Here is a 24,594-nt window from a genome sequence, read left to right as displayed (position 1 = left end):
TGCTTGTTATACCTCTAGCTATGCAGCCAAGCATCCTACTTGCTTTCCCTACCGCCTGACTGCACTGCTCACCCATTTTGAGACTGTCAGAAATCACTCCCCCTAAATCCTTTTCTTCTGAAGTTTTTGCTAACACAGAACTGCCAATACAATACTCAGATTGAGGATTCCTTTTTCCCAAGTGCATTATTTTACATTTGGAAACATTAAACTGCAGTTTCCATTGCTTTGACCATTTATCTTGGAAAGCTAAATCATTTACCATATTACAGACGCCTCCAGGAATATCAAATACAAATCCAATAAATAAATATCAACCCTATTGCACACTTTAGAGTCATCGGCAAATAGGCAAACCTTCCCTACCAAACCTTCCCCTATGTCACTCACAAACATATTAAAAAGAATAGGACCCAGAACAGACCCTTGTGGCACACTGCTTGTAACCTGTCTCTGCTCAGAATCTTTGTATACTACCTGTTGTGGTTAGCTCTGGCCCAGCTCCTGCCCCAAGGACTGTGGATGTGGGAGAGACATCCACATGCTGCAGGCCTGTTTTGCCCCCGGTGGAATCTGATGATGAAGGCTCCTCTGACCAAGAGGACATGAGTGACAGGGAGGAGGAGAGTGTGGCAGACAGCTCAGAAGGAGATCAATTATCTAGCTCCTCCTTGGATTCGGAACAATAGTTAATGATACAGCCACGCATGCGGAGAGCGATGCATAGGCAACAACAACTGAGAGATTATTATCAAAGAAAATGAGGCCACCTGTGGTTGGGTGGGGCTGTGATCATTAGTGAGGCTGCTATAAAGAGCAGCCTGTGGGTTTGGCCACTGTGGAGGATTATCTGATTGTTGTGTTTCGTGCCTGCTTTGCTGCGTTTGACCTTTTGTGTGCTGATTTTTCCCCGCTTTGAAACTAAACCAGAGCCAAGTGTGTTTCACTTTGTGAAAGAAGAAGGACTGTGAATTGCCTCACAGCTGCAAGCTAAGTATCACAGAACTGATAAGGGACTTGTATAAATTACCAGTTTGTTTGGAGACGAGTGCTCTTTGCTATACCAAAAGAGGGCTTAGGTTAAGTGAATTTTCATTATAAAGAACATTGTTTTGAATTTTCAAACGTGTGTGTGTCTGAAATTTGTACCTGTGAATTTTTGGGAGGAGTCTACCAGAGAGCCCGACAGAACAACTACCAATATGTACTTGTCAAGACAAACAAACTTAAATAAATAATTTCTGGGAGTTGAAGCCCACCGCTCTTAACGTTTGTCGAGGCTGAGAAACAAAAACTGCCCTGGCTTAGTAGGGCTGTCTTTCCTGATTTATGATCCTGGAGGAGATTTGAGCTTGGCAGCCTCACTCGAAAGATTGTACTCTGGTAATGTCTCCTTAATGAAAAACAGATTTTCCTGGCTGAGCCTTCCAAATTGAATTTCTTCGGTCTGTTTTACTCCGACACTCGTTTTACTGGGGGGGCTTTTGGCTCGATGGGAAAACTCTTTTGACAATTTGAATCCCTTCCTTTCCACGAGACTGCTTTATAACTATCTATCTATCTAGTCTGTCTGTCTGTCTTTCTTAAGCATCAAACTTATCAGGAAAGACTTCATGAACTCCATCTCTATAGTCTGGAGCAGTGTTTCCCAACCTTGACAACTTGAAGATATCTGGACTTCAACTCCCAGAATTCCCCAGCCAGGAATTCTGGGAGTTGAAGTCCAGATATCTTCAAGTTGCCAAGGTTGGGAAACACTGGTCTGGAGGACCGAAGGGAAAGGGAGGACGTGATCGAAACATTTAAATATGTTAAAGGGTTAAATAAGGTTCAGGAGGGAAGTGTTTTTCATAGGAAAGTGAACACAAGAAAAAGGTTAGTTGGGGGAAAGATCAGAAGCAACGTGAGAAAATATTATTTGACTGAAAGAGTCGTAGATGCTTGGAACAAATTTCCAGCAGACGTGGTTGGTAAATCCACAGTAACTGAATTTAAACATGCCTGGGATAAACATAGATCCATCCCTGGATAAAATACAGGAAATAGTATAAGGGCTGACTAGATGGACCATGAGGTCTTTTTCTGCCGTCAATCTTCTATGTTTCTATGTTTCTATCCAGGGAAAAAAAAGACTACACATTAACATCTGGCATGGCCTTTAGTATGATTGTGGTGTGAATGAGTAGGGGGTGTGTGTTTCTTGATTAAAATTTGGGGTTATATTGGATTTTTTGCATTGGTTTTTGTAATTTTTATATGTTGTAAACCGTTCTGATAAACAAACAAACAAACAAATACATTTTAAAAATTAATGTCCTTCCTGCCAACGGCCACTTCAGCTTCAACCATAACAACACATGAGCACACAACAACAAACTTAAAGTAAACCTCTCTAACCTCAACTGCAGGAAATACAACTTTAGTAACTGAGTTGTTAATGCATGGAACTCACTACCAGACTGTAGGATCATCACCTAACCTCCAAAACTTTACCCTTAGACTGTCCACTGTTGACCTCTCCTGATTCCTAAGAGGTCAGTAAGGGGCGTGCATAAGTGCACCAGCGTGCCTTCCGTCCCCTGTCCTAATGTTTCTCCCCTACTAGTATCATGTATATAAACATTGTTATATCTTTGTATACTAATATGTACCTGACAAAACAAATAAATAAAATTTTCTCAACATCCTCAAAAATATGTCAAAGGGTTAAATAAGGTTCAGGAGGGAAGTGTTTTTAATAGGAAAGTGAACACAAGAACAAGGGGACACAATCTGAAGTGAGTTGGGGGAAAGATCAAAGGCAACATGAGAAAATATTATTTTACTGAAAGAGTAGTAGATCCTTGGAACAAACTTCCAGCAGACGTGGTTGGTAAATCCACAGTAACTGAATTTAAACATGCCTGGGATAAACATAGATCCATCCTAAGATAAAATAACAAAAAATAGTATAAGGGCAGACTAGATGGACCATGAGGTCTTTTTCCGCTGTCAGTCTTCTATGTTTCTTTTTTTTTAAAAAATATTTTTATTGTTTTTCAAAAAGACAAACAAAGACAAACATTAAACATTTAAGGAGCTACCATTACTCCGCTTGTCGCAGAAGTCTAACTAATACAAAAATATAAAAACCCTAACTGTTATCAGATCAATACAGAAATACCACACCTGTACATTACATTTTTATTAGATTTACCTCTATGTTTTTAATATTAAGCCTATTAATTAAATTTCTTTATCTATAAAATATTGTGTACTTATTCAAAAAAGACAAAATATTAATAACGCAGAAAAAAATAACACTTCTAACTTTATTATGCTATAAACTATTTCACTCTATCTTATAATTCTTCAAGTAGTTATATATTCTTATTTATTTAATTTTTAATACTATTTTAAAAATTCCAGCTGAATAGCAATAATTTGAGATATTCTGCGTTGTCCATTCCCCCCAAAGCAGATGTTCTACTTTCTTGTCATTGCAGTTCATGATTTTCAAAGTGAAGGAACAAAATTGGGTCCTTGTTGTTGTTTTTTCTGCTCTGCAACTTTTCTGGAAAATGATTTATGACCGGACAGAGGTCACTTGATGTGAGACACAGAAGACATTGTTCTCCAGTGCGTCACCAGTCATAGCTAAATTGCAAAAGGGCACTCATTTCTGTTCTGTCCACCCCTTTCATTTCTCTGTATACGGCAGTTGAATTGATGGTTGGAATAAGTCAATGTCTCTTGGCTCAGTTGGTTGTTGGAACAGGACCCGCCATTGACCCAGTTGAGTTGGTTTTTGGACTAGGGACAATGTCTCATTGCCCAGTTGAGTTGGTTGCTGAAATAAGTCAATGTCATTGATCCAGTTGAGTGGGTTGTAGGAACAGGATCCAGCAATGACCCAGTTGGGTTGGTTTTTCGACTAGGGACAATGTCTCTTTGCCCAGTTGAGTTGGAATAAGTCAATGTCATTGATCTAGTTGGGTTGGTTCTTGGAATAGGACCATGACTCTGCCTAGTTGAGTTGGAATAAGTCAATGTCATTGATCTAATTGGGTTGGTTCTTGGAATAGGACCATGACTCTGCCTAGTTGAGTTGGAATAAGTCAATGTCACTGATCTAGTTGGTTTGGTTTTTAGAATAGGACCATGACTCTTTGCCTAGTTGAGTTGGAATAAGTCAATGTCATTGATTTAGTGGGGTTGGTTCTTGGAATAGGACCATGACTCTTTGCCCAGTTGAGTTGGAATAAGTCAATGTAATTGATCCAGTTGAGTTAGTTTTTGGGACAGGACCCACCATTGACTCAGTTGGTTTGTGTCATTGTCTTATTCAAAATTGGTATTTTGAATAAGACAATGTCTCTTGGCCCAGTTGAGTTGGTTCTTGGAACAGGACCCAACATTGATCCAGTTGAGTTGGTTCTTGGAATAAGGACCATGTTTCTTGGTCCAGGTGAGTTCTTGGAATAGGACCCAGCTTTGATCCAGTTGAGTTGTTTGTTGGAACTGAACCACATTCTTGACTCAGTTAAATTGTTTGTGCTAATAAGGCCACAGGCCAAATCTACTTTCCGTGGTTGCCAAAAAGTGATGGTTGCCGTGGTGATAAAATTTGAGGTGAGAGGGCTTTAAGGTTTTCACAAACCAGAACAAAATCTTGTCACAAACTTCTAACTACCCTTATATATATTACCACATGTCTGTTTTCTTCCTATGTATTTGTGTATTGGACAAATGAATAAATAAAATAAAATAAATTGTCTCTCCTGGTTTCCACAATCTTGTTTTGTCTAGACTTTATGGGGGTGGTGGGGGTTTAATATAGCTATCATTGAAGTAGATATGAAATTATTTTGTTAATGGAAAAAAACATGTACTAATTTATATACTTGAGACAAATTATAGTCTAGTGCAGGGGTAGACAAAGTTGGCTCTTCTATGACATGTGGACTTCAACTCCCAGAATGCCTAAGCTAGCAGGATTGGCTCAGGAATTCTGGGAGTTGAAGTCCACAAGTCAAAGAAGAGCCAACTTTGCCTATCTCTGGTCTAGTGTATAATTAATATAATATAATATAATATAATATAATATAATATAATATAATATAATATAATATAATATAATATAATATAATATAATATAATATAATATAATATAATATAATATAATATAATATAATATTATAATACAATACAATATATATTACAATTAATATTTTATTTATCTATCTATCTATCTATCTATCTATCTATCTACCTATTTATTTATTTATTTATTAGATTTGTATGCCGCCCCTCTCTGTAGACTCGGGGCGGCTCGATAATTATACATTATATAATTAATACTGTATAATATAAATACAGTGACTTTAATGCTAATATAATGCTAATATCCGTATATACTGTTATTAATATAATTTTATTTGATTTTCTTCTGGACTTGCTTTTGTGTTTTATTTTTAAAAGTGGAAAATTAATAAAAAAAATATTTGAAAAGAAGAATCTTGTTTTCTCTCTCTCGCTCCCTTGTAGGACATCTGTGAGGACCCCCACCTCTTTGTGGATGGCATCAGCTCCCACGACCTACATCAGGGTCAGGTGGGCAACTGCTGGTTCGTGGCTGCCTGCTCAGCGTTGGCATCCAGAGAGGCCCTGTGGCAGAAGGTGAACACTTTGGAAATTGCAGGGGGTGGGTGGGGGGAGTGATCGTGTTTGCTCCCATGACTGTGTTGATGCAATGTATCAGGGTTATCCAAAAAGTAAGGTTACACGGCACGTAACTCTCGTGGGGAACGTTCACGGGGGATGTTAGTAGTACTATCGTGTAGGGAGAAGCCAGCGGAAGAGAAGGACCAGAGGCAGTGGTCAGCAGATCATCAATTGGCATTGAGGTTTATTTATTTATTTATTAAAAGGTTAGAGATGAACGTCCTCATTCCGTTTCCCTCCAAGTGTGAAGTGTGCGATGTAATAGGGAAATTATTGGGAAGCGCCCGACTGGTGATGAAATACGAAATCCAGCATAGTGATCTCGTTTGCTGTGTTGTACTGACATAATAATAATAATCTATAGATTTGCAAGCAATTTCTCCCCATGGGATGCAATTTTGTATTCCTTTTCCGATTGGGAAACTCATTGGAAAGAAAGATGGATAATTAGTTGTGTTGCATTTTGCAAGTCAGTTGAGGATAATACACAGGAGAGACAAATGTGCTTTTATATTTTACTGAGTTCCCTTTACCTGGAGGAGGAGGGGTTGCCCCCTAGTGGACACCTGGTGAAATTCTACCTCTTCAAAATAGGGTAGCATTTGTAGTTCTAACCCTACTGATAAACAGATAGTCCTTGACTTAGGACCACAATTTATGTTGCTGCGAAAGATGGAGGTTAAGTGAGCTTTGGTCTGTTTTCATGACCTTCCTCGCCACAGTTATTAAGTGAATTATTGCGGTTGTTAAGTGAGTCACACGGTCATGAAGTGAATCCCCATTGATTTTGCTTGTCAGAAGATCACAAAATGAGGCTGTGACTGCCTTAACCTCCATCTTTCGCAGCCGCCCCGAGTCTTCGGAGAGGGGCGGCATACAAATCTAATAAATTATTATTATTATTATTATTATTATTATTATTATTATTATTATTATTATTATTATGTCTGTACAGCACAGCAAACGAGATCACTATGCTGGATTTCGTATTTCATCCCCAGTCGGGCGCTTCCCAAGCACCTAGGACTGCGTGATGTAGTGGCGAATTATGTTTGCCGATCCCAATAAAGCAGCCTTTTGCAATTGACAGATGGAGATTTTGTCAATTCCGATGGTTTTCAAATGTCCGCTGAGATCCTTTGGCCTGCGCCCAGCGTGCCAAGTACCACTGGGGCCACTTTCACGGGCTTATGCCAGAGTCGTTGCAGCTCGATTTTTAGATCTTCGTATTTCACTAATTTCTCTAGCTGCTTCTCCTCAATTCTGCTGTCTCCTGGGATTGCGATGTCGATGATCCATACTTTCTTTTTCTCCACGATCACAATGTCTGGTGTGTTATGCTTCAGAATTCGGTCAGTCTGAAGTCGGAAGTCCCACAGTAGTTTTGCTTGCTCATTTCTACCACTTTTTCGGGCTTATGATCCCACCAGTTCTTTGCCACTGGTAAATGGTAGTTCCGGCACAAGTTCCAGTGGATCATCTGTGCCACAGCATCATCATCATCATCATCATCATCATCATCATCATCATCATTATTATTATTATTATAAATATGAGTCAATTGCCAAGCATCCGAATTTTGATCACGTTAAGGGATGCTGCAGAGGTCATAAGTGTGAAAAATTGTAAGTTTGAACGGTCGGTAAAAGAATGGGTATAAATCAAGGACCCAGATTGTTGGGGGCAGGACTCTGTCAAACCACTTAAAGAGGGCTGGGAAGCACCACAAAGCAGTATATGCAATTAATCCCTGATTTACGACCACAATTGAGTCCGAAATGTTTGTCGTTGAGTGAGACATTCGTTAAGTGAGTTTTGCCCCTGCTTCGCGACTTTCTTGCCACCTTCGTTAAGTGAATACCTGCTTTGACGCTGCCGGTCAGAAGGTTGCAAAAAAAGGGGATCACATGATCTCTGGGAAGTTGCGATCATCATAAATGTGAGTCGGTTGCCGAGCATTTGAATTGTGGTCCTGTGAGAATGGAGATACTGCCACAGTCGTTAAGTGTGAAAAGACGAGTCCCTTTTTTTCAGTGCCATTGTAAGTTTGAACAGTCTCTAGTTTAGATTACGGTAATTATTATTAGAATTGGAAGGGACCTTGCAGGTCATCTAGTTCAACCCCCCACTCAAGTGAAGCGCCCGCTCCAAACTAACTGTTGTAAATTAAGCATTACCTCAGGGGATTACCTCAGGATTACCTCAGGGGCGAAATGCTCCCAGTTTGCTCGTGCTTATTGGTCGTCAAAGAGCCAGTTGTGAAGGGAGCGTGACGTTCCGCCCACCAGCCCGGACACCACCGTTTGGTCCTTTTAACCTCTGCGCATGCACAAATACGAACTGAATAATCAAATTATCACAGATAATCCCCACTCGGTTAAAGACCTTGGTATACTAATAACAAAAGATTTAAGTGCCAAAGCCCCCTGCAACAACATAGCCAAGAAGGCTTCAAGAGTTGTAAACCTAATCCTACGTAGCTTCTGCTCTGACAATCTCACACTACTTATCAGAGCTTACAAAACTTTTGCCAGACCCATCCTCGAATACAGCTCATCTGTTTGGAACCCATATCGTATCTCAGACATTAACACCCTTGAAAATGTCCAGAGATACTTCACCAGAAGAGCCCTTCACTCCTCCACTCGAAACAGAATACCCTACGAGACTAGACTTTCAAACCTGGGCCTAGAAAGTTTAGAACTAAGATGCCTTAAACAAGATCTAAGTATTGCCCACAAGATCATATGCTGCAACATCCTGCCTGTCGGCGACTACTTCAGCTTCAACCACAACAACACAAGAGCACACAACAGATTTAAACTTAATTTTAACCGCTCCAAACCTGACTGTAAAAAATACGACTTCAGTAACCTTCATCATGTATTTTACTATGTGTATATAGATATACAGTATACCCACTAAAACCATCATTGTGTATTGGACTAAATAAATGAATGAATGAATGAATGAATGAATGAATGAATAAATAAATAAATAAATAAATAAATAAAGGAGTAAGAATTAAAGAAACCAAAGAGATATGGAAAAAATGGCATGAATGGATCTGCAATAAAAATTAAATATATCAATATAGAGTATAAGTGTACATTTAGAAATTTAAATATACTAATATTATAGGTTTTACTAATTTACTAATTCCTGAGGTAGCAAGAGAGGGACTTTGCTTTCCTTATTTACAAAACTTTCTACAAGTTTTTCTTCACGGGATCCCGGCTCAAAACGGCCTCAAACCACCGACCGTACGGACAGAATACGGGGATAAGATTTTGGCCACCCACGCGGGGCAGTCGGCCAAGGTCAGCAAGTACTTCCTGGGCGCCAAATCCTGGGCAAAGATGGAGAGGAAGACGTCTGAAACCACCAGGCTGATGATGGTGGCCACCAGCACCCATGTCCCTAGGGAGAGGAGGCAGATTACGGTCTTTTGAAGTCCTGGGTCAGCTTGGCCTGGACCATCTCTTGGAGCAAGGATGGGCCTTCCAGGCTGGAGTCTCCTGCAGCTCCTGCTCTTCTTTCTTTTTTTATTATTATTAACATTACTGATATATCACTGACACCCATTAACATATTATTATACCATGTCGTATCTCCTGATAACATCAGTCACCTAGGCAGATTCTCCCTTTCTCCCTTCCTTATTATTTTACTAATAGTATATAAAATCGTAAACCTATCTTCCTAACTACCTTTCTATAAATATCTTTCTTACTATCCTTATTGCTAATTATTGCTACCTTTTAAATAATAAGATAAGATAGAAAAATGAAGTAAGATATAAATGTATACATTGAATTTTTGTTACAAAGATATATACGTCCAAATACAATACCATGTAATTACTCTTATCCCTTTTTAAATTTATCTACCCCATTCTCCCTTCCCCCATTTACCCTTTTTTAACTAATAAAGTTTTTTTAAAAAAAACAACAACAGTCAACGGCTTACAAAACGGTAAGGGTGAACACATTCATGCGTGTAAATCGCATGAATGTGACCAGAGTTAAATGTTTTTCTTTTGAATCGAAATTAAAGCAATACCCGCTGCTTCCTGAGGTAGCAAGAGAGGGACTTTGCTTTCCTTATTTACAAAACTTTCTACAAGTTTTTCTTCACGGGATCCCGGCTCAAAACGGCCTCAAACCACTCACCCTACGGACAGAATACGGGGATAAGATTTTGGCCACCCACGCGGGACAGTTGGCCAAGGTCAGCAAGTACTTCCTGGGCGCCAAATCCTGGGCAAAGAGGGAGAGCAAGACGTCCCAAACCACCAGGCTGATGATGGTGGCCACCAGCACCCACGTCCCTAGGGAGAGGAGGCAGGTGACTGTCTTTTGAAGGCCTCGGGAGTCCTGGGACAGCTTGGCCTGGACCATCTCTTGGAGCAAGGATGGGCCTTCCAGGCTGGAGTCCGTTTCCAACCGGCTGAACGGAGACTGTTCCAGCTGCCCTTCCAAACCATGGACCTGGTTTTCCAGGGCTTTGCAGATCTCCTCCAGCTCCACCACTGTGTGGGCCTACTTCTCGTCCTCGTAAAGACACTGGAGGGTTTCAATCCTGGCCTCCAGTTTTTTGAAGTATCCCACAATGTGCTCCATGACCTGCTTAATGCACAGCATCTCTCAGTCACGGCTGGCTTTGGACTCCTGGAATTTGACCAGCTGGTTGGAGACCTTCTGAATTTTGGAGCAGAGGACTCGGTTGGTCTCCACCAAGTTTTGGTTCTGGACCTGGACGGCCATCCGGGTCTCTTCCCACTCACGGAGAGTCTCCTGCAGCTCTTGCTCTTCTTTCTTTTTTTATTATTATCAACATTACTGATATATCACTGACACCCATTAACATATTATTATACCATGTCGTATCTCCTGATAACGTCCATCACCTAGGCAGATGCTCCCTTTCTCCCTTCCTTATTATTTTACAAATACTATATAAAATCGTAAACCTATCTTCCTAACTACCTTTCTATAAATATCTTTCCTACTATCCTTATTACTAATTATTACTACCTTTTAAATAATAAGATAAGATAGAAAAATGAAGTAAGATATAAATGTATGCATTTAATTTTTGTAACATAGTAAGTTATATACGTCCAAATACAATACCATGTAATTACTTATACTTTTTTAAATTTATCTACCCCGTTCTCCCTTCCCCCATTTACCCTTTTTTAACTAATAAACCTTATTTATAAAACAACAACAACAACAGTGAACGGCTTACAAAACGGTAAGGGTGAACACATTCATGCATGTAAATCACATGAATGTGACCAGAGTTAAATGTTTTTCTTTTGAATCGAAATTAAAGCAATACCCGCTGCTTCCTGAGGTAGCAAGAGAGGGACTTTGCTTTCCTTATTTACAAAACTTTCTACAAGTTTTACTTCACGGGATCCCGGCTCAAAACGGCCTCAAACCACCCACCCTACGGACAGAATACGGGGATAAGATTTTGGCCACCCACGCGGGACAGTTGGCCAAGGTCAGCAAGTACTTCCTGGGCGCAAAATCCTGGGCAAAGATGGAGAGCAAGACGTCTGAAACCACCAGGCTGATGATGGTGGCCAACAGCACCCACATCCCTAGGGAGAGGACGCAGGTGACGGTCTTTTTAAGGCCTCGGGAGTCCTGGGACAGCTTGGCCTGGACCATCTCTTGGAGCAAGGATGGGCCTTCCAGGCTGTAGTCCGTTTCCAACCGGCTGAACAGAGACTGTTCCAGCTGCTCTTCCAAACCATGGACCTGGTTTTCCAGGGCCTTGCAGATCTCCTCCATCTCCACCACCGTGTGGGTCAGCTCGGCGCACTGCTTCTTCTCATCCTCGTAAAGATGCTGGGTGGTTTCAATCCTGGCCTCCAGCTGTTTGAAGTATCCCACGATTTGCTCCATGACCTGCTTAATGCGCAGCATCCCTTGGTCACGGATGGCTTTGGACTCCTGGAATGTGACCAGCTGGCTGGAGACCTTCTGAATTTTGGAGCATAGGACTCGGTTGGTCTCCGCCAAGTTTTGGTTCTGGAACTGGAGGGCCACCCGGGTCTCTTCCCGCTCGCGGAGTGTCTCCTGCAGCTCCGCCTCTTCTTTCTCCAGGTCCTTCACCATTGTCGTAAAGCACTTGACTTTCTCCTCCAGGCTCTTGTTCTCCTCGTTGATGTGCTTCATCTCCCTGGCGATCTCCTGGTTTTCCAGGTCGAGGCTGGCTGCTTTGTCTCGCAGCTCCCAAACCTCCCTCTTTAACGCCTCCTGGGTCTCCATCAGGTGGGACACTTCGGACTTCTCCATTGCGGGAAGGGGACGACTGGTGCGAAAGGCCGCAAATTTCTCTTGAGTTCAGTCTGCAGGACAAGCGGAGGGAGAGTAAGCTGGGATCAAACCTCACATTAACAGAGGGATAGAATCAAGATCACATGAGGTGCTAATTGAAGTGTTGTACGCCGCCCTGAGTCGCCTCGAGAAGGGCGGCATAAAAATCTAATAAATAAATATAAATGGCCTAACAGGCAAACTGGAAGTTCAAAGAAATAGACTTCCGGTTTGCCCTTTGTGCTGTTTTTCGCACTCCGGAGCCTTCAGGAAGGCTTCATGAATCCCCAGAGCTTGAAAATCAGAACAATGGGCAAACCGGAAGTCAATTTTTCTGAACTTCTTGTTTGTCTGTTGGACTGTTTTTTTACACTCCAAGGCTCCCCTGAAGCCTATGGAGGGTGAAATGGCCTTCCCCAAGGCTGAAAATCAGCATGCGCGTTGGAGCTGAAATAGGGCAACTCATATTTCTTTTTGTTGGATCTTGATCAAGACTAAAAGAAGTTGAACCTCATCACCTTGAAGTTCGACTACTGTGATGCTCTCTACATGGGGCTACCTTTGAAAAGTGTTCGGAAACTTCAGATCATGCAGAATGCGCCGCGAGAGCAATCATGGGCTTTCCCAAATATGCCCATGTCTCATCAACATTCTGCGGCCTGCACTGGCTGCCAATCAGTTTCCAGTCACAATTCAAAGTGTTGGTTATGACCTATAAAGCCCTATATGGCATCAGACCAGAATATCTTCGGGACCGCCTTCTTCCGCACGAATCCCAGCGACTGATTAGGTCCCACAGAGTTAGCCTTCTCCGGGTCCCATTGATAAAACAATGTTGTATGGTGGGACTCAGGGGAGGAGCCTTTTCTGTGGTGGCCCCGGCCATCTGGAATCAACTCCCCCCGGAGATCAGGACTGCCCCCACCCTCCTTGCCTTTCACAAACTACTGAAAACCCAACTATGCCGCCAGGCTTGGGGGACCTAATTGACCCTTAGCTATTTCATTTTATGTATGGTTTGTTTGGATGGTATGAGGCACTTCTATTATTATTATTATTATTATTATTATTATTATTATTATCCGCTGTTAAATAATAATAATAATAATAATTATTATTATTATTATTATTATTATTATCTGCTGTTAAATTATAATAATTATAATAATTATAATTATAATAATAATAATTATTACTGTTATTGTTATTATTATTATTATTATTTAACAGCAGATAATAATAATTATTATAATAATAATAATAATAATAATAATAATAATTATTATTATTATTATTATTATTATTATTATTATTATTATTATTATTATCCATAGATTCGGGGCGGCTAAGTTAAATCAACACATTATTCTGAATTGGGTGAATGGTGTGGTGGATCTAGAGGTGGCGCTCTCGCCTCACATTCAGGAGGCTGTGAGTTCGATCCTAGGTAGAGGTAGATATTTCTCTCCTTGGGCACTCTGAGAATATATCTGCTGTTAAAAAACTCCGCATTGGCAACAGGGAAAAGTGCCCGGCCACTCAGCTTCATTCAGTGGCCCAGACTCCATCCCGCATGGGATTATTGGGGCGCTAAATGCGTCTGAATTGGGTCAAAGCATCATCCAAAGTTCTAGATGAGATGCTTGTTCCTATCACCCATTTCCTCCCACTACAGTATGACTGTAACTTGTTGCTTGTATGCTTAAGATTTTCATTAATATGGATTGTATCCTCATTGTGTATTTGACCCCTATATTGTTTGGTGGGGCCCAGGGGAAGAGCCTTCTCTGTGGTGGCCCCGACCCTCTGGAACCAACTCCCCCCAGAGATTAGAATTGCCCCCACCCTCCTCGCCTTTCGCAAGCTCCTAAAAACCCACCTCTGCCATCAGGCATGGGGGAACTGAGATATTCTTTCCCCCTAAGCCTTTACAATTTATGCATGGTATGTTTGTTTGTATGTATGTATGGTTTTAGAATTAGGGTTTTTTTTAGCTGTTTTAATATTGGATTTATATGATGTTTTTATTCTGTTGTTAGCCGCCCCGAGTCTGCGGAGAGGGGCGGCATACAAATCCAATTAATAATAATAATAATAATAATAATAATAATAATAATAATAATTAGGCAGGACAGGGTGGAACGCAGTTCCACTGGCGGAAATGAAGCTGTGTGCCCAGCTCCAGCTGACCATCCCTCCCTACCATCCTTCTCCTCTTCCTCGGAAAGTGGCAGGGAGACCAGCACCAGCAGGAGTTGCGGAGGGGGGGTCCTTTTCTTCCCCCCTCTTTTCTCAACAGCTGATCAGCACCCATTCCCCTAGCTACCCAGCCTGGGGACAAGCCAGGAAGGAGAGTGCGGGAAATGCGAAGCAAATTGTCACCCCAGAGAGCAATACTGGTGATGTAAGTCGAGGACTTAACAGTTCACTTAAACGATGATGATCGTTCAAGCCACTCCCAACCTTGTTACCTGGCTGGCTAGCCACTCCTATCCAGTTACATGACCATCAAGCCACACCCACAAATATAAGCCACACCCACAGTGAGGCAGTCAAACTTTTGGCTGCCCGTTACTACCTATGACCATCACTAAGTGTTGTACCAAAGACAAATTCCTTGTGTGTCCAATCACTCTTGGCCAATAAAGAATAATATTCTATTCTTGGGAGAGTAGAGGAACCATCCTTTGGTCTACTCACCAAAGGATCCTCAATTGCCAAGAGAAAAACGGTCTCTCACACTAGTCCACCATCAACCACAGCTGAGTCCGAGCCCAACTGTCATCAACGACCTTGCCGCTGATGTCACAATTCACAGAGTCTCCAGCCAATCAGGGCCTTTTATGGGCGTCATCCTTCCTGGAGGCAAGTCATTGGTTCTCCCATGACTTGTGGACTTCAACTGCCAGAATTCCTCAGCCAATCAGGCTAGCTCAGGAATTCTGGCAATTATTATTATTATTATTATTATTATTATTATTATTATTATTATTATTATTATTATTATTTATTGGATTTGTATGCCGCCCCTCTCCGCAGACTCGGGGCAGTTAACAACAATGATAAAAAACAACATGTAACAATCCAATTTAATAAAACAACTAAAAACCCTTATTATTATTTTTTTTTAAAGGAATTCTGGGAGTTGAAGTCCACATGTCATAGAAGAGCCAATTTTTCCTACCCCTGATCTAGGACAAGGGTAGGGAATATGGCCCCTTCGTGATTTGTGGACTTAAACTCCCAGAATTCCTCAGCCAATCATGTTAGTTCAGGAATTCTGGGAGTTGAAGACCACACGTCATAGAAGAGCCAACTTTGCCTACCCCTGCGACTAAGGAAACACACTCTCACACTCCTGGCAATGGAAGGGAGATCTCAGTGCAAGGCGTATTCCCAATCCTGCTGCTACTGGTGCGCATGCGCACGTAGCTTCCCTTCTCCTGCGCGCATGCACATCCCAGCAATTTTTGCTCCTGCGTATGCGCAGAACGTAAAATCTTGCAAGGGGACGTACACACGAGATTTCAGCGATATTTTTTTTTGCTTCTGTGGATGCACAGAAGCAAAAAAAAATCACCAAAATCTCACATGCGCGCCCCCTCGTGAGATTTTGCTTCCCGCGCATGCACCAGAAGCTTAGTTTCCGGCACTGCACATATGTCGCCATCTTGTTTTGGATTTTTCATGAGATTCAGCCACAAGGTGTGGTTATGAGTCCCAGCCACGACATGCAGGAGGAAACAAACCGGCAGTGAACTAAGTTACAACCCACCCCTGGTGTGTGTGTGTGTGTGGGGGGGTGTTCCCCTTAAACTGCAACCCCAAAGAGGGACCCCAACCCATTTATGAGGAGAATATAGCCAATATAGCCAAGAAGGCTTCAAGAGTTGTAAACCTAATCCTACGTAGCTTCTGCTCTGGCAATCTCACACTACTTACCAGAGCTTACAAAACTTTTGCCAGACCCATCCTCGAATACAGCTCATCTGTTTGGAACCCATATCGCATCTCAGACATCAACACCCTTGAAAATGTCCAAAGATACTTCACCAGAAGAGCCCTTCACTCCTCCACTCGAAACAGAATACCCTACGAAAATAGACTAACAATCCTGGGCCTAGAAAGCCTAGAACTAAGACGCCTTAAACAAGATCTAAGTATTGCCCACAAGATCATATGCTGCAACCTCCTGCCTGTCGGCGACTACTTCAGCTTCGACGACAACAACACAAGAGCACAGAACAGATTTAAACTTAATATTAACCGCTCCAAACCTGACTGTAAAAAATACGACTTCAGTAACCGAGTTGTTGAAGCGTGGAACTCATTATTGGACTCCGTAGTGTCATCCCCAAACCCCCAACACTTTACCCTTAGATTATCTACAGTTGACCTATCCAGATTGCTAAGAGGTCAGTAAGGGGTGAATACAAGTGCACTAGAGTGCCTTCCGTCCCCTGTCCTATTGCTCTCCTATATCTCCTGTTCCTTTCTTCTATTCCTATATCTCTTCTTCTATTCTTTCATTGATATGTTTTATTCCTATATCTTATTTTCTATTCTCTCTTAGATATATTTCACTATGAGTATCTCCTCTATAACCTTCATCATGTATTTTACTATGTGTATATAGATATATACCCACTAAAACCCTCATTGTGTATTGGACAAAATAAATAAATAAACTAAACAATGTCGGTTGGCGGGCCCCAGGGGAAGAGCCTTCTCTGTGGCGGCACCGGCTCTCTGGAACCAACTCCCCCCAGAGATTAGAACTGCCCCTACTCTTCCTGCCTTCCGTAAACTCCTTAAAACCCACCTTTGCCGTCAGACATGGGGGAATTGAAACACCTCCCCCGGGCATGTTCAATTTATACATGGTATGCTTGTGTGTGTGTCTGTTAGTATATGGGGCTCTTTTAAATCTTTAAATATTTTAAAGTTATTTGGATTATTTATGATTTGTTCTATCTTGTTGTGAGCCGCCCCGAGTCTTCGGAGAGGAGCAGCATACAAATCTAAATAATAGATAGATAGATAGATAGATAGATAGATAGATAGATAGATAGATAGATAGATAGATAGATAGATAGATAGATAGAGTGCCTTCCGTCCCCTGTCCTATTGATCTCCTATATCTCCTATACCTTCCTTCTATTCCTCTATCTCTTCTTCTATTCTTTCATTGATATGTTCTATTCCTATATCTTCTCTTCTTTCTTAGATATATTTCACTATGAGTATCTCCTCTATAACCATCATGTATTTTACTATGTGTATGTTGATATATACCCACTAAAACCCTCATTGTGTATTGGACAAAATAAATAAATAAATAAAAATAAATAAATAGAGTGCCTTCTGTCCCCTGTCCTATTGCTCTCCTATATCTCCTATACCTTCCTTCTATTCCTCTATCTCTTCTTCTATTCTTTCATTGATATGTTCTATTCCTATATCTTCTCTTCTTTCTTAGATATATTTCACTATGAGTATCTCCTCTATAACCATCATGTATTTTACTATGTGTATGTTGATATATACCCACTAAAACCCTCATTGTGTATTGGACAAAATAAATAAATAAATAATAAATAAATAAATAGATAAATAAATAAATAAATAAATAAAAAAAAAACAAAAAAAAAAAACAAAGCATTAATGGCATGTGCAGAGGGTAAAAGAAACCAAATGGCAGCGGGTAGATGGAACCTCACTCCTCTTTTGTGACTGGCTTTCCGAAGACTGACAGGCCCGAGCAAACTGGGAGCATGCCACCCCTTCTGTACCTGTATTTTATGTCACACACAAACACACATACACACAACATCCTCAAACTTCCCTCATGGCTCCTGGGGGATGTTAATCAAGCCGAGGAGGAAGGCTCACTAGAGTCTTATTATTTGAAATCTTCCTCTTCCTCTCCGGACTCCCAAATGGCTCCAAGCGTTGTTTGCTCAACACTGGGTTTTTTTCCATCGTGGCCTTTTGAGCCGAAAGGAGTTTGAATTTCTCCTCATCGCCCTCAGAGGAAAAGCTTTGCAGAATATTTATGAATGTGGATGCTTGAGGAATGGCAGTCCTCGGCTTACGACCGCTCCTTTTAGTGACTGTTCAAAGGTAGAACGGCGCTGTAAATAAAGGGTTTGATGATCATTTGTCACACTTAGTGACCTTTGTAGCCTCGCCCACAATTACCATCTGGCTTAGGAACAGAAATCTTGGGATCGATGGTGGTCGTAAACTGAGGACTGGCGTATTTGGAGATGCTAGTATTATTCGCCTAAATGGAGAGAGAGTCCGCTGACTTGTTATTATCACTGGACTGGAGGCCATCTTGGTTGTAAATTAGATGTACCTTTTGGTCACTTTAAATTTGTTTCTCTCTTTTATATTAGTTTGAATTTTAATGCTTGCTTTTGAAATTGAATTGAACGCCGTCACTCTGCTAAAGCAATAATTCCCTCACCACTGTCAAACTAAGGCTGCATTACTGTTAGCTTTTCCTTCGTTCCTATCCCCCATCTATCCCCCATCTGTATGTGCATCGTGGGTGAAGGTCAACGCATCGATGGGAAACCGTAAGCAACCCACCCCTGCTTCCAACTCTAGTAATTTAAATCAGTTTTCTTCACTACACTTTAAAAAGAATGTGGAGACTTTAGAAAGAGTGCAGAGAAGAGCGACAAAGATGATTTAGAGGACTGGAGGCTAAAACATACGAAGAACAATTGCAGGAACTGGGCATGGCGAGTTGAATGAAAAGAAGGACCAGGGGAGACAGGATAGCAGTCTTCCAATATCTCAGGGGTTGCCACAAAGAAGAAGGAGTCCAGCTATTCTCCAAAGCACCTGAGGGTAGAACAAGAAGCAACGGGTGGAAACTAAACAAGGAGAGAAGTAACTTAGCGCTAAGGAGAAATTTCCTGACAGTTAGAACAATTAACCCGTGGAACAACTTGCCTCCAGAAGTTGTGAAAGCTCCAACACTGAAAGTTTTTAAGAAGATGTTGGATAACCATCTGTCTGAAGTGGTGCAGGGTTTCCTGCCTAAGCAGAGGGTTGGACTAGAAGACCTCCAAGGTCCCTTCCAACTCTGTTATTCTATTCTATTCTGCTCTGTTCTATAAATAATCAAATTCCAGAGCTTCTAGGCTTCCTAAATATCATGGAAGGTTGACATAATGCCCAACAATTTGGCCACCAACTTGCAGGACCGGCAACATCCAAGGCGTCCAATACAACTTAGAATGCGTTGTTGTGCTGCTACGGCTGCGTTGTAATCCTCCATTCAACGCCATTGCCTGGATCTCCAGAGAACCTCCTAATGAATTAAATTTGGAAGGTGGCACACAAGAGGGATCGTCATCTTTCCATGATCGCATTCTCCATAGGCTGCGTCCATTCATGCCCTCCTTTCATGAGAATATCCAGAATAACAGAGTTGGAAGGGACCTTGTAGGTCATCTAGTCCAGCCCTCTCCCTCTGCCCAAGCACCGTTTCTGATAGATGGCAGTTCAGTCTCGAAAGCCTCCAGCGATGAAGCTCCAACATCTCCTAAACCCAAAAACTTTAATCTCAGACTGTCTACAGTTATTTATTTATTTATTTATTTATTTATTTATTTATTTATTTATTTATTTATTTATTCATTTATTCATTTATTCATTTATTCATTTATTCATTTATTCATTTATTCATTTATTTATTTATTTTGTCCAATGCATAATACACATTGAAGAGAATAGATATGTAATAATAGAAGTAAAGAAAATAATAGAAGAAAAGATATAAAAGTATAGGTGAACATATTTGAAAGGAAGAAAAGATAAAGGAGATAAGGAGAGACAATTGGACAGGGGACGGAAGGCACACTGGTGCACTTATGCACGCCCCTTACTGACCTCTAAGGAACCTGGAGAGGTCAATTGCTGACCTCTCCCCATTTCTAAGAGGTCTCTAAGGGGTGTGCATAAGCACACCATTGTGCCTACCATCTCTGTCCTACTGTCTTATTATCTTTTATCATTACTTTTCATCATTACTTTTTCTAATATGGTTATACAAACTACCATCCTATAATTGTTTGACAAAATATAGAAGTAAATAAAAAGGAATAAAACTGTTTCATGGGTTGATTGTTCTCACTGTCAGAACATTTATTCATTTTTATTTTTCTTTGTTTCGTCAAGTACGTATTGGTGGTATACAAAGATATAGTAATATTTATATTATCATCGGTGAAGCAGTGGAAGTGATGTGCCGGTGCCTGGAGGCTGTTAGGGTCTGGATGGGTTTCAACAGGCTCAAACTCAACCCTGACAAGACAGAGTGGCTGTGGGTTTTGCCTCCCAAGGACAATTCCATCTGTCCGTCCATTACCCTGGGGGGGAGAATTATTGACCCCCTCAAAGAGGGTCCGCAATTTGGGCATCCTCCTCGATCCACAGCTCACATTAGAGAAACATCTTTCATTTGTGGCGAGGGGGGCGTTTGCCCAGGTTCGCCTGGTGCACCAGTTGCGGCCCTATTTGGACAGGGAGTCGTCATTGCTCACAGTCACTCATGCCCTCATCACCTCGAGGTTCAACTACTGCAATGCGTTTTACATGGGGCTACCTTTGAAGAGTGTTCGGAAACTCCAGATCGTGCAGAATGCAGTTGCGAGAGCAATCATGGGCTTCCCTAAGTATGCCCATGTTACACCAACAATCAGCAGTCTGCACTGGCTGCCGATCAGTTTCCAGTCACAATTCAAAGTGTTGGTCATGACCTATAAAGCCCTACATAGCATTGGACCAGAATACCACCGCACTTCTGCCGCACGAATCCCAGCGGCCGATTAGGTCCCACAGAGTTGGCCTTCTCTGGGTCCCGTCGACTAAACAATGTTGGTTGGGGGGAGCCCAGCGGAAGAGCCTTCTCTGTGGCGGCCCCGGCCCTCTAGAATCAACTCCCTCCAGAGATTCGAACAGCCCCCACCCTCCTCGCCTTCCGGAGGAAGAGGTCAGACTAGGTGACTTCCAAAGTCCCTTCCAACTCTGTTATTCTCTGAAACATGTTCTTGCTTGGGAACGGTTGTTAAGCCTGGTTGTTAACGCAGCCTGATTATCAAGAGACTTAGCTCGGGGGATGATCGTTCCATCAATGAAGAACGTGTCCCTCCCTGGGAAATGGAGACGCTTGGAGGAAACCCCCTCGGGCTGCCTGCTTCCCCAGGCCAGGTTGCTTAGCATCGCTGGGGGGACCAGCCAGCGAGCGAAGACGCAGTTTCCTTTCAACAGAAAGACAGGCAGACGTCTCGATCGTTCGTCGAACTGTACAGAAGCTTCCCCGTTAAAAAAAAGAAGGAGAGTTATGGGTTCCGAGGCAGCCGAACTGGAGCTTCATTTGGTCCAAGATGTCCCGCTGACCGAGATGATGAGGATTCGAGTCAAGACCCTCGAGCAGAAGAAAGAGCATCCTCAAGACGGCGAGAAGCTCCTTCAAGCCAACGAGTTTGTCTTCCGGCTGGACTTCTCCCGTCAGCACGGTCTGCGTTTCGCGAGCTGGAATGTCGTCCTGGACCGGCCGGGCAAAGCCACCGTGATCGGCACCTCTCAACACTGGACGCCGGATTTGACCCCTCTCATGAGAAGGCAGCTCTTGGATCCGGTGGGGGTGTTTTGGAAGAAGCCGGAGGCGCCCGATGTGGTCGAGTGCAATGAAGCGGACGCCTTGGAGTTTGGAGAAAGGTTGGTGGAGCTGGCCAAAATCCGGAAAGCCATGTATTTCCTGGTGGCCTTCACCGACGGTCTCGAGCCGGCTGACCTCAAATGCTCCGTGATGTTTAAAATCTGAATCCTTGCTCTCCGCTCTCCTCGGTGGCTTTTTCTTCCTCTCTTCTGAAATATTCTTCTTTTTCCTTTTTGGGCTCTGCAGCTCCATCCGTGACTTTGCGTTTTTGGTGGACCCGATGGGATGTCCTTTTAAAAATGCAGAATTGGACGTTGACCTCCAGCCTGACCTTAAATCGACTCTAAGGGAGGACTTAAACAACAGCACATAAGAACCTAAGAAGAGTCCTGCTGAATCAGGCCAAAGCCCATCGAGTCCAGCATTCTGTGTCCCACAATGGCCCACCAATTGTCCATGGGGATCTTGAGCAGAAAGAGAAGGCAAGACCCTCCCTTTCCCTTGACCCCCAACAAATGGGACCCAAGGGAATCCTGCCTGCCTCAACCAACATAGAGTCAGCACTTGGACATCCGTTTCAATAACCATCTATATGCTTGGCATCCATGAATCTGTCTAATCCTGCCTTGAAGCTATGAAGGCTGACAGCTGTCACAACCTCTTCTGGAAGTGAATTCCATCAACCAAGGACCCTCTGGGTGAAGAAATATTTCCCTTTATTTGTCCTCCCTTTCTTACCTCACTTTCGCACCTCTCCTCTTCTCTCGCTAGGATGGGAAATTGCGGTTAGAAACTTTGAAGACTTTCTCTGGAAGTTTTTAAAAAAAATTAAATAATAATAATTCAACGTACGATAGGCCATCCGTCTCATTTATCGTGTCTCCAAACGAAAACCAAGCTTGCCGGTGCAGAAGGCATCTTTGAAAATTTGGAGTTTTTTCCCACCGCACTCAAGATCTCCAGAAAACGGGGATTTGGCCCATGGATTGTCTCAGAAGTCTACCTAGCAGGGCTCTCTGTGTGTGGAAAAAACAGGCATCATTTGATATTCCTTTAATATGATTTTTTGCAATAATTATTGTATACTTCCCAAAGGGGCAACATTGCCTGAATGCAGATTCCTTATAATTTTAAACCTGTTTTTTCCCCCATTTCTAAGTAAGCCCTAATTTTCATGGAGGCTGAACAAAATATTGATTTTTCTCAATCAAAGGTTCCCCCTGACTTATTTTATGTTTTTTAACACGACCAACCCACAATCAATCAGAGCCTGGTAAGCGTGGAAGTATTAAACAGGTGACCCCTTTCCCCCACTTTTGCAAAATCGGCACAACTTTTTAAAACTGGGAACAAACCGACCAGAGGTAACAGCTTGACTTTCCGACAGATCCGTAGCTAGATTTGGATCTGAACTTCGGGATCTTGGGATCGCTTCTATCTCCTTGCTGTGTTTTCCAAGAAAATAACAAGATTTGCTGCCTCCCAAAAAACCCGAGTGCTTTGCTATTTGGTGAATGAAATTCCTTTACATGAAAAGCAGAGATGTTCTTTTCCATTTTTGTCTGCGCAAATCTGAAGTTTGAAAGAAAGCTTTTAAAACTTTTTCCGCTCGATTGACAGAGGCGGGATGAAAAGCTCAACACAACGTTTTCATTTTTTTGCTCGATTGGAGAAATCTTTTTCGCTCGGAGGCAGCCAAAATTGGCCGGTTTCCTTGAATACAGCATAGAGAATCGGAGTTGGAAGGAAGTTGGAATTCTGGGAGTTGAAGTCCGCCAGGCTTAAAGTTACCAAGGTTGGAGACCCCTGCTCTAGAGAAAAGAAGGGTTAGGGGTGACATGTAATATTTCCGGTATTTGACGGGTTGCCCCATAGAGAAGGGGGTTGAATTTATTTCCCAAAGCCCCTGAAGGTAGGACAAGAAGCTACGGGTGGAAACTAATGAAGGAGAGAAGCAACTTGGAACTAAGGAGGAATTTCTTGGCGGCGAGAACAATTTAACCAGTGGAACAGCTTGCCTCCAGAAGTTATGGGTGGTCTTCATCACTGGAGGTTTATGAGAAGAAATTGGACATTGGTCTGAAATGGTCTCTTGTCTCCTGCTTTTAGCTGGCGGTTGGACTAGAGGACCTCCAAGGTCCTTTCCATCTCTATTCTGATTGATTGATTGATTGATTCATACCTTAGTTCAACCCCCCTATGAGTTCATGTTCCTGTGTTCTTTCGCTCCCTCCCTCCCTCCATCTCTCTCTGTTTTTCTTCATTTCTCTCTGTTTTCCTTCCTTCCTCTCTCCTCCCTCCATCCATCTCTCTCTCTCTCTCTCTTTGGGTTGGATCCCTAGCAGCTTCTCTTCTTCCTTCCTTTCCTCCCTCCTTCTCTGCCTCCACTTCTTCTTTCCTTCTTTTCCTCCCTCTCTCTCTGCTCTTCCTTTCTTTACTTCCTCCCTCCTTCCTCTCTCCCACCCTCCCTCCTGTCCTGTCCTTTCTTTTCTTTCCTTCCTCCTCCCCCCTTCTCTGCCATCTCCTTCCTTTCTTCTTTCCTTACTTCCCTCCTGTCTCTCCTTTCCTTCCTTTCCTTTCCTTCCTCTTTCCCCCTTCTCTGCCATCTCCTTCCTTTCTTTTTTCGTTCCTTCCCTCCTTCCTTCCCTCCTTCCTGTCTCTCCTTTCTTTTCTTCCCTTTCTTTCCCTTCCTTCCTCCTCCCCCCTTCTCTGCCATCTCCTTCCTTTCTTCTTTCCTTCCTTCCCTCCTGTCTCCTTTCCTTTCTTTCCTTTCCTTTCCTTCCTCTTTCCCCCTTCTCTGCCATCTCCTTCCTTTCTTTTTTCGTTCCTTCCCTCCTTCCTGTCTCTCCTTTCTTTTCTTTCATTTCGTTCCTTTCC

The 24,594-nt window shown here is 42.4% G+C and overlaps 2 protein-coding genes across 6 annotated transcripts in view; both read left to right on the top strand.

The window, feature by feature from the left end:
• CAPN5 (calpain 5) overlaps positions 1–24,594 on the top strand; it is a 114,835-nt gene that overhangs the window by 43,772 nt on the left and 46,469 nt on the right. For all 5 annotated transcript variants that reach the window (XR_011558920.1, XR_011558919.1, XM_070749488.1 and 2 more), the window contains exon 3: positions 5,527–5,658. Coding sequence is in view for 3 of the 5 variants with exons in the window: in XM_070749488.1 (XP_070605589.1) it covers positions 5,527–5,658 (132 nt within the window). In the remaining 2 variants the exon portion in view is untranslated. The remainder of the gene's footprint in view (positions 1–5,526; positions 5,659–24,594) is intronic.
• Positions 21,375–21,882, top strand: OMP (olfactory marker protein). Its single transcript, XM_070751617.1, has one exon. The coding sequence runs from the start codon at positions 21,400–21,402 to the stop codon at positions 21,880–21,882; it is 483 nt and encodes a 160-aa protein (XP_070607718.1). The 5' UTR covers positions 21,375–21,399.

The sequence above is a fragment of the Erythrolamprus reginae genome, chromosome 4 (genome assembly GCF_031021105.1).
Source record: "Erythrolamprus reginae isolate rEryReg1 chromosome 4, rEryReg1.hap1, whole genome shotgun sequence".
NCBI lineage: Eukaryota > Metazoa > Chordata > Lepidosauria > Squamata > Dipsadidae > Erythrolamprus > Erythrolamprus reginae.
The sequence above is the reverse complement of the archived record's forward strand: the minus strand, read 5'-3'. Positions and strand labels throughout refer to the sequence as shown.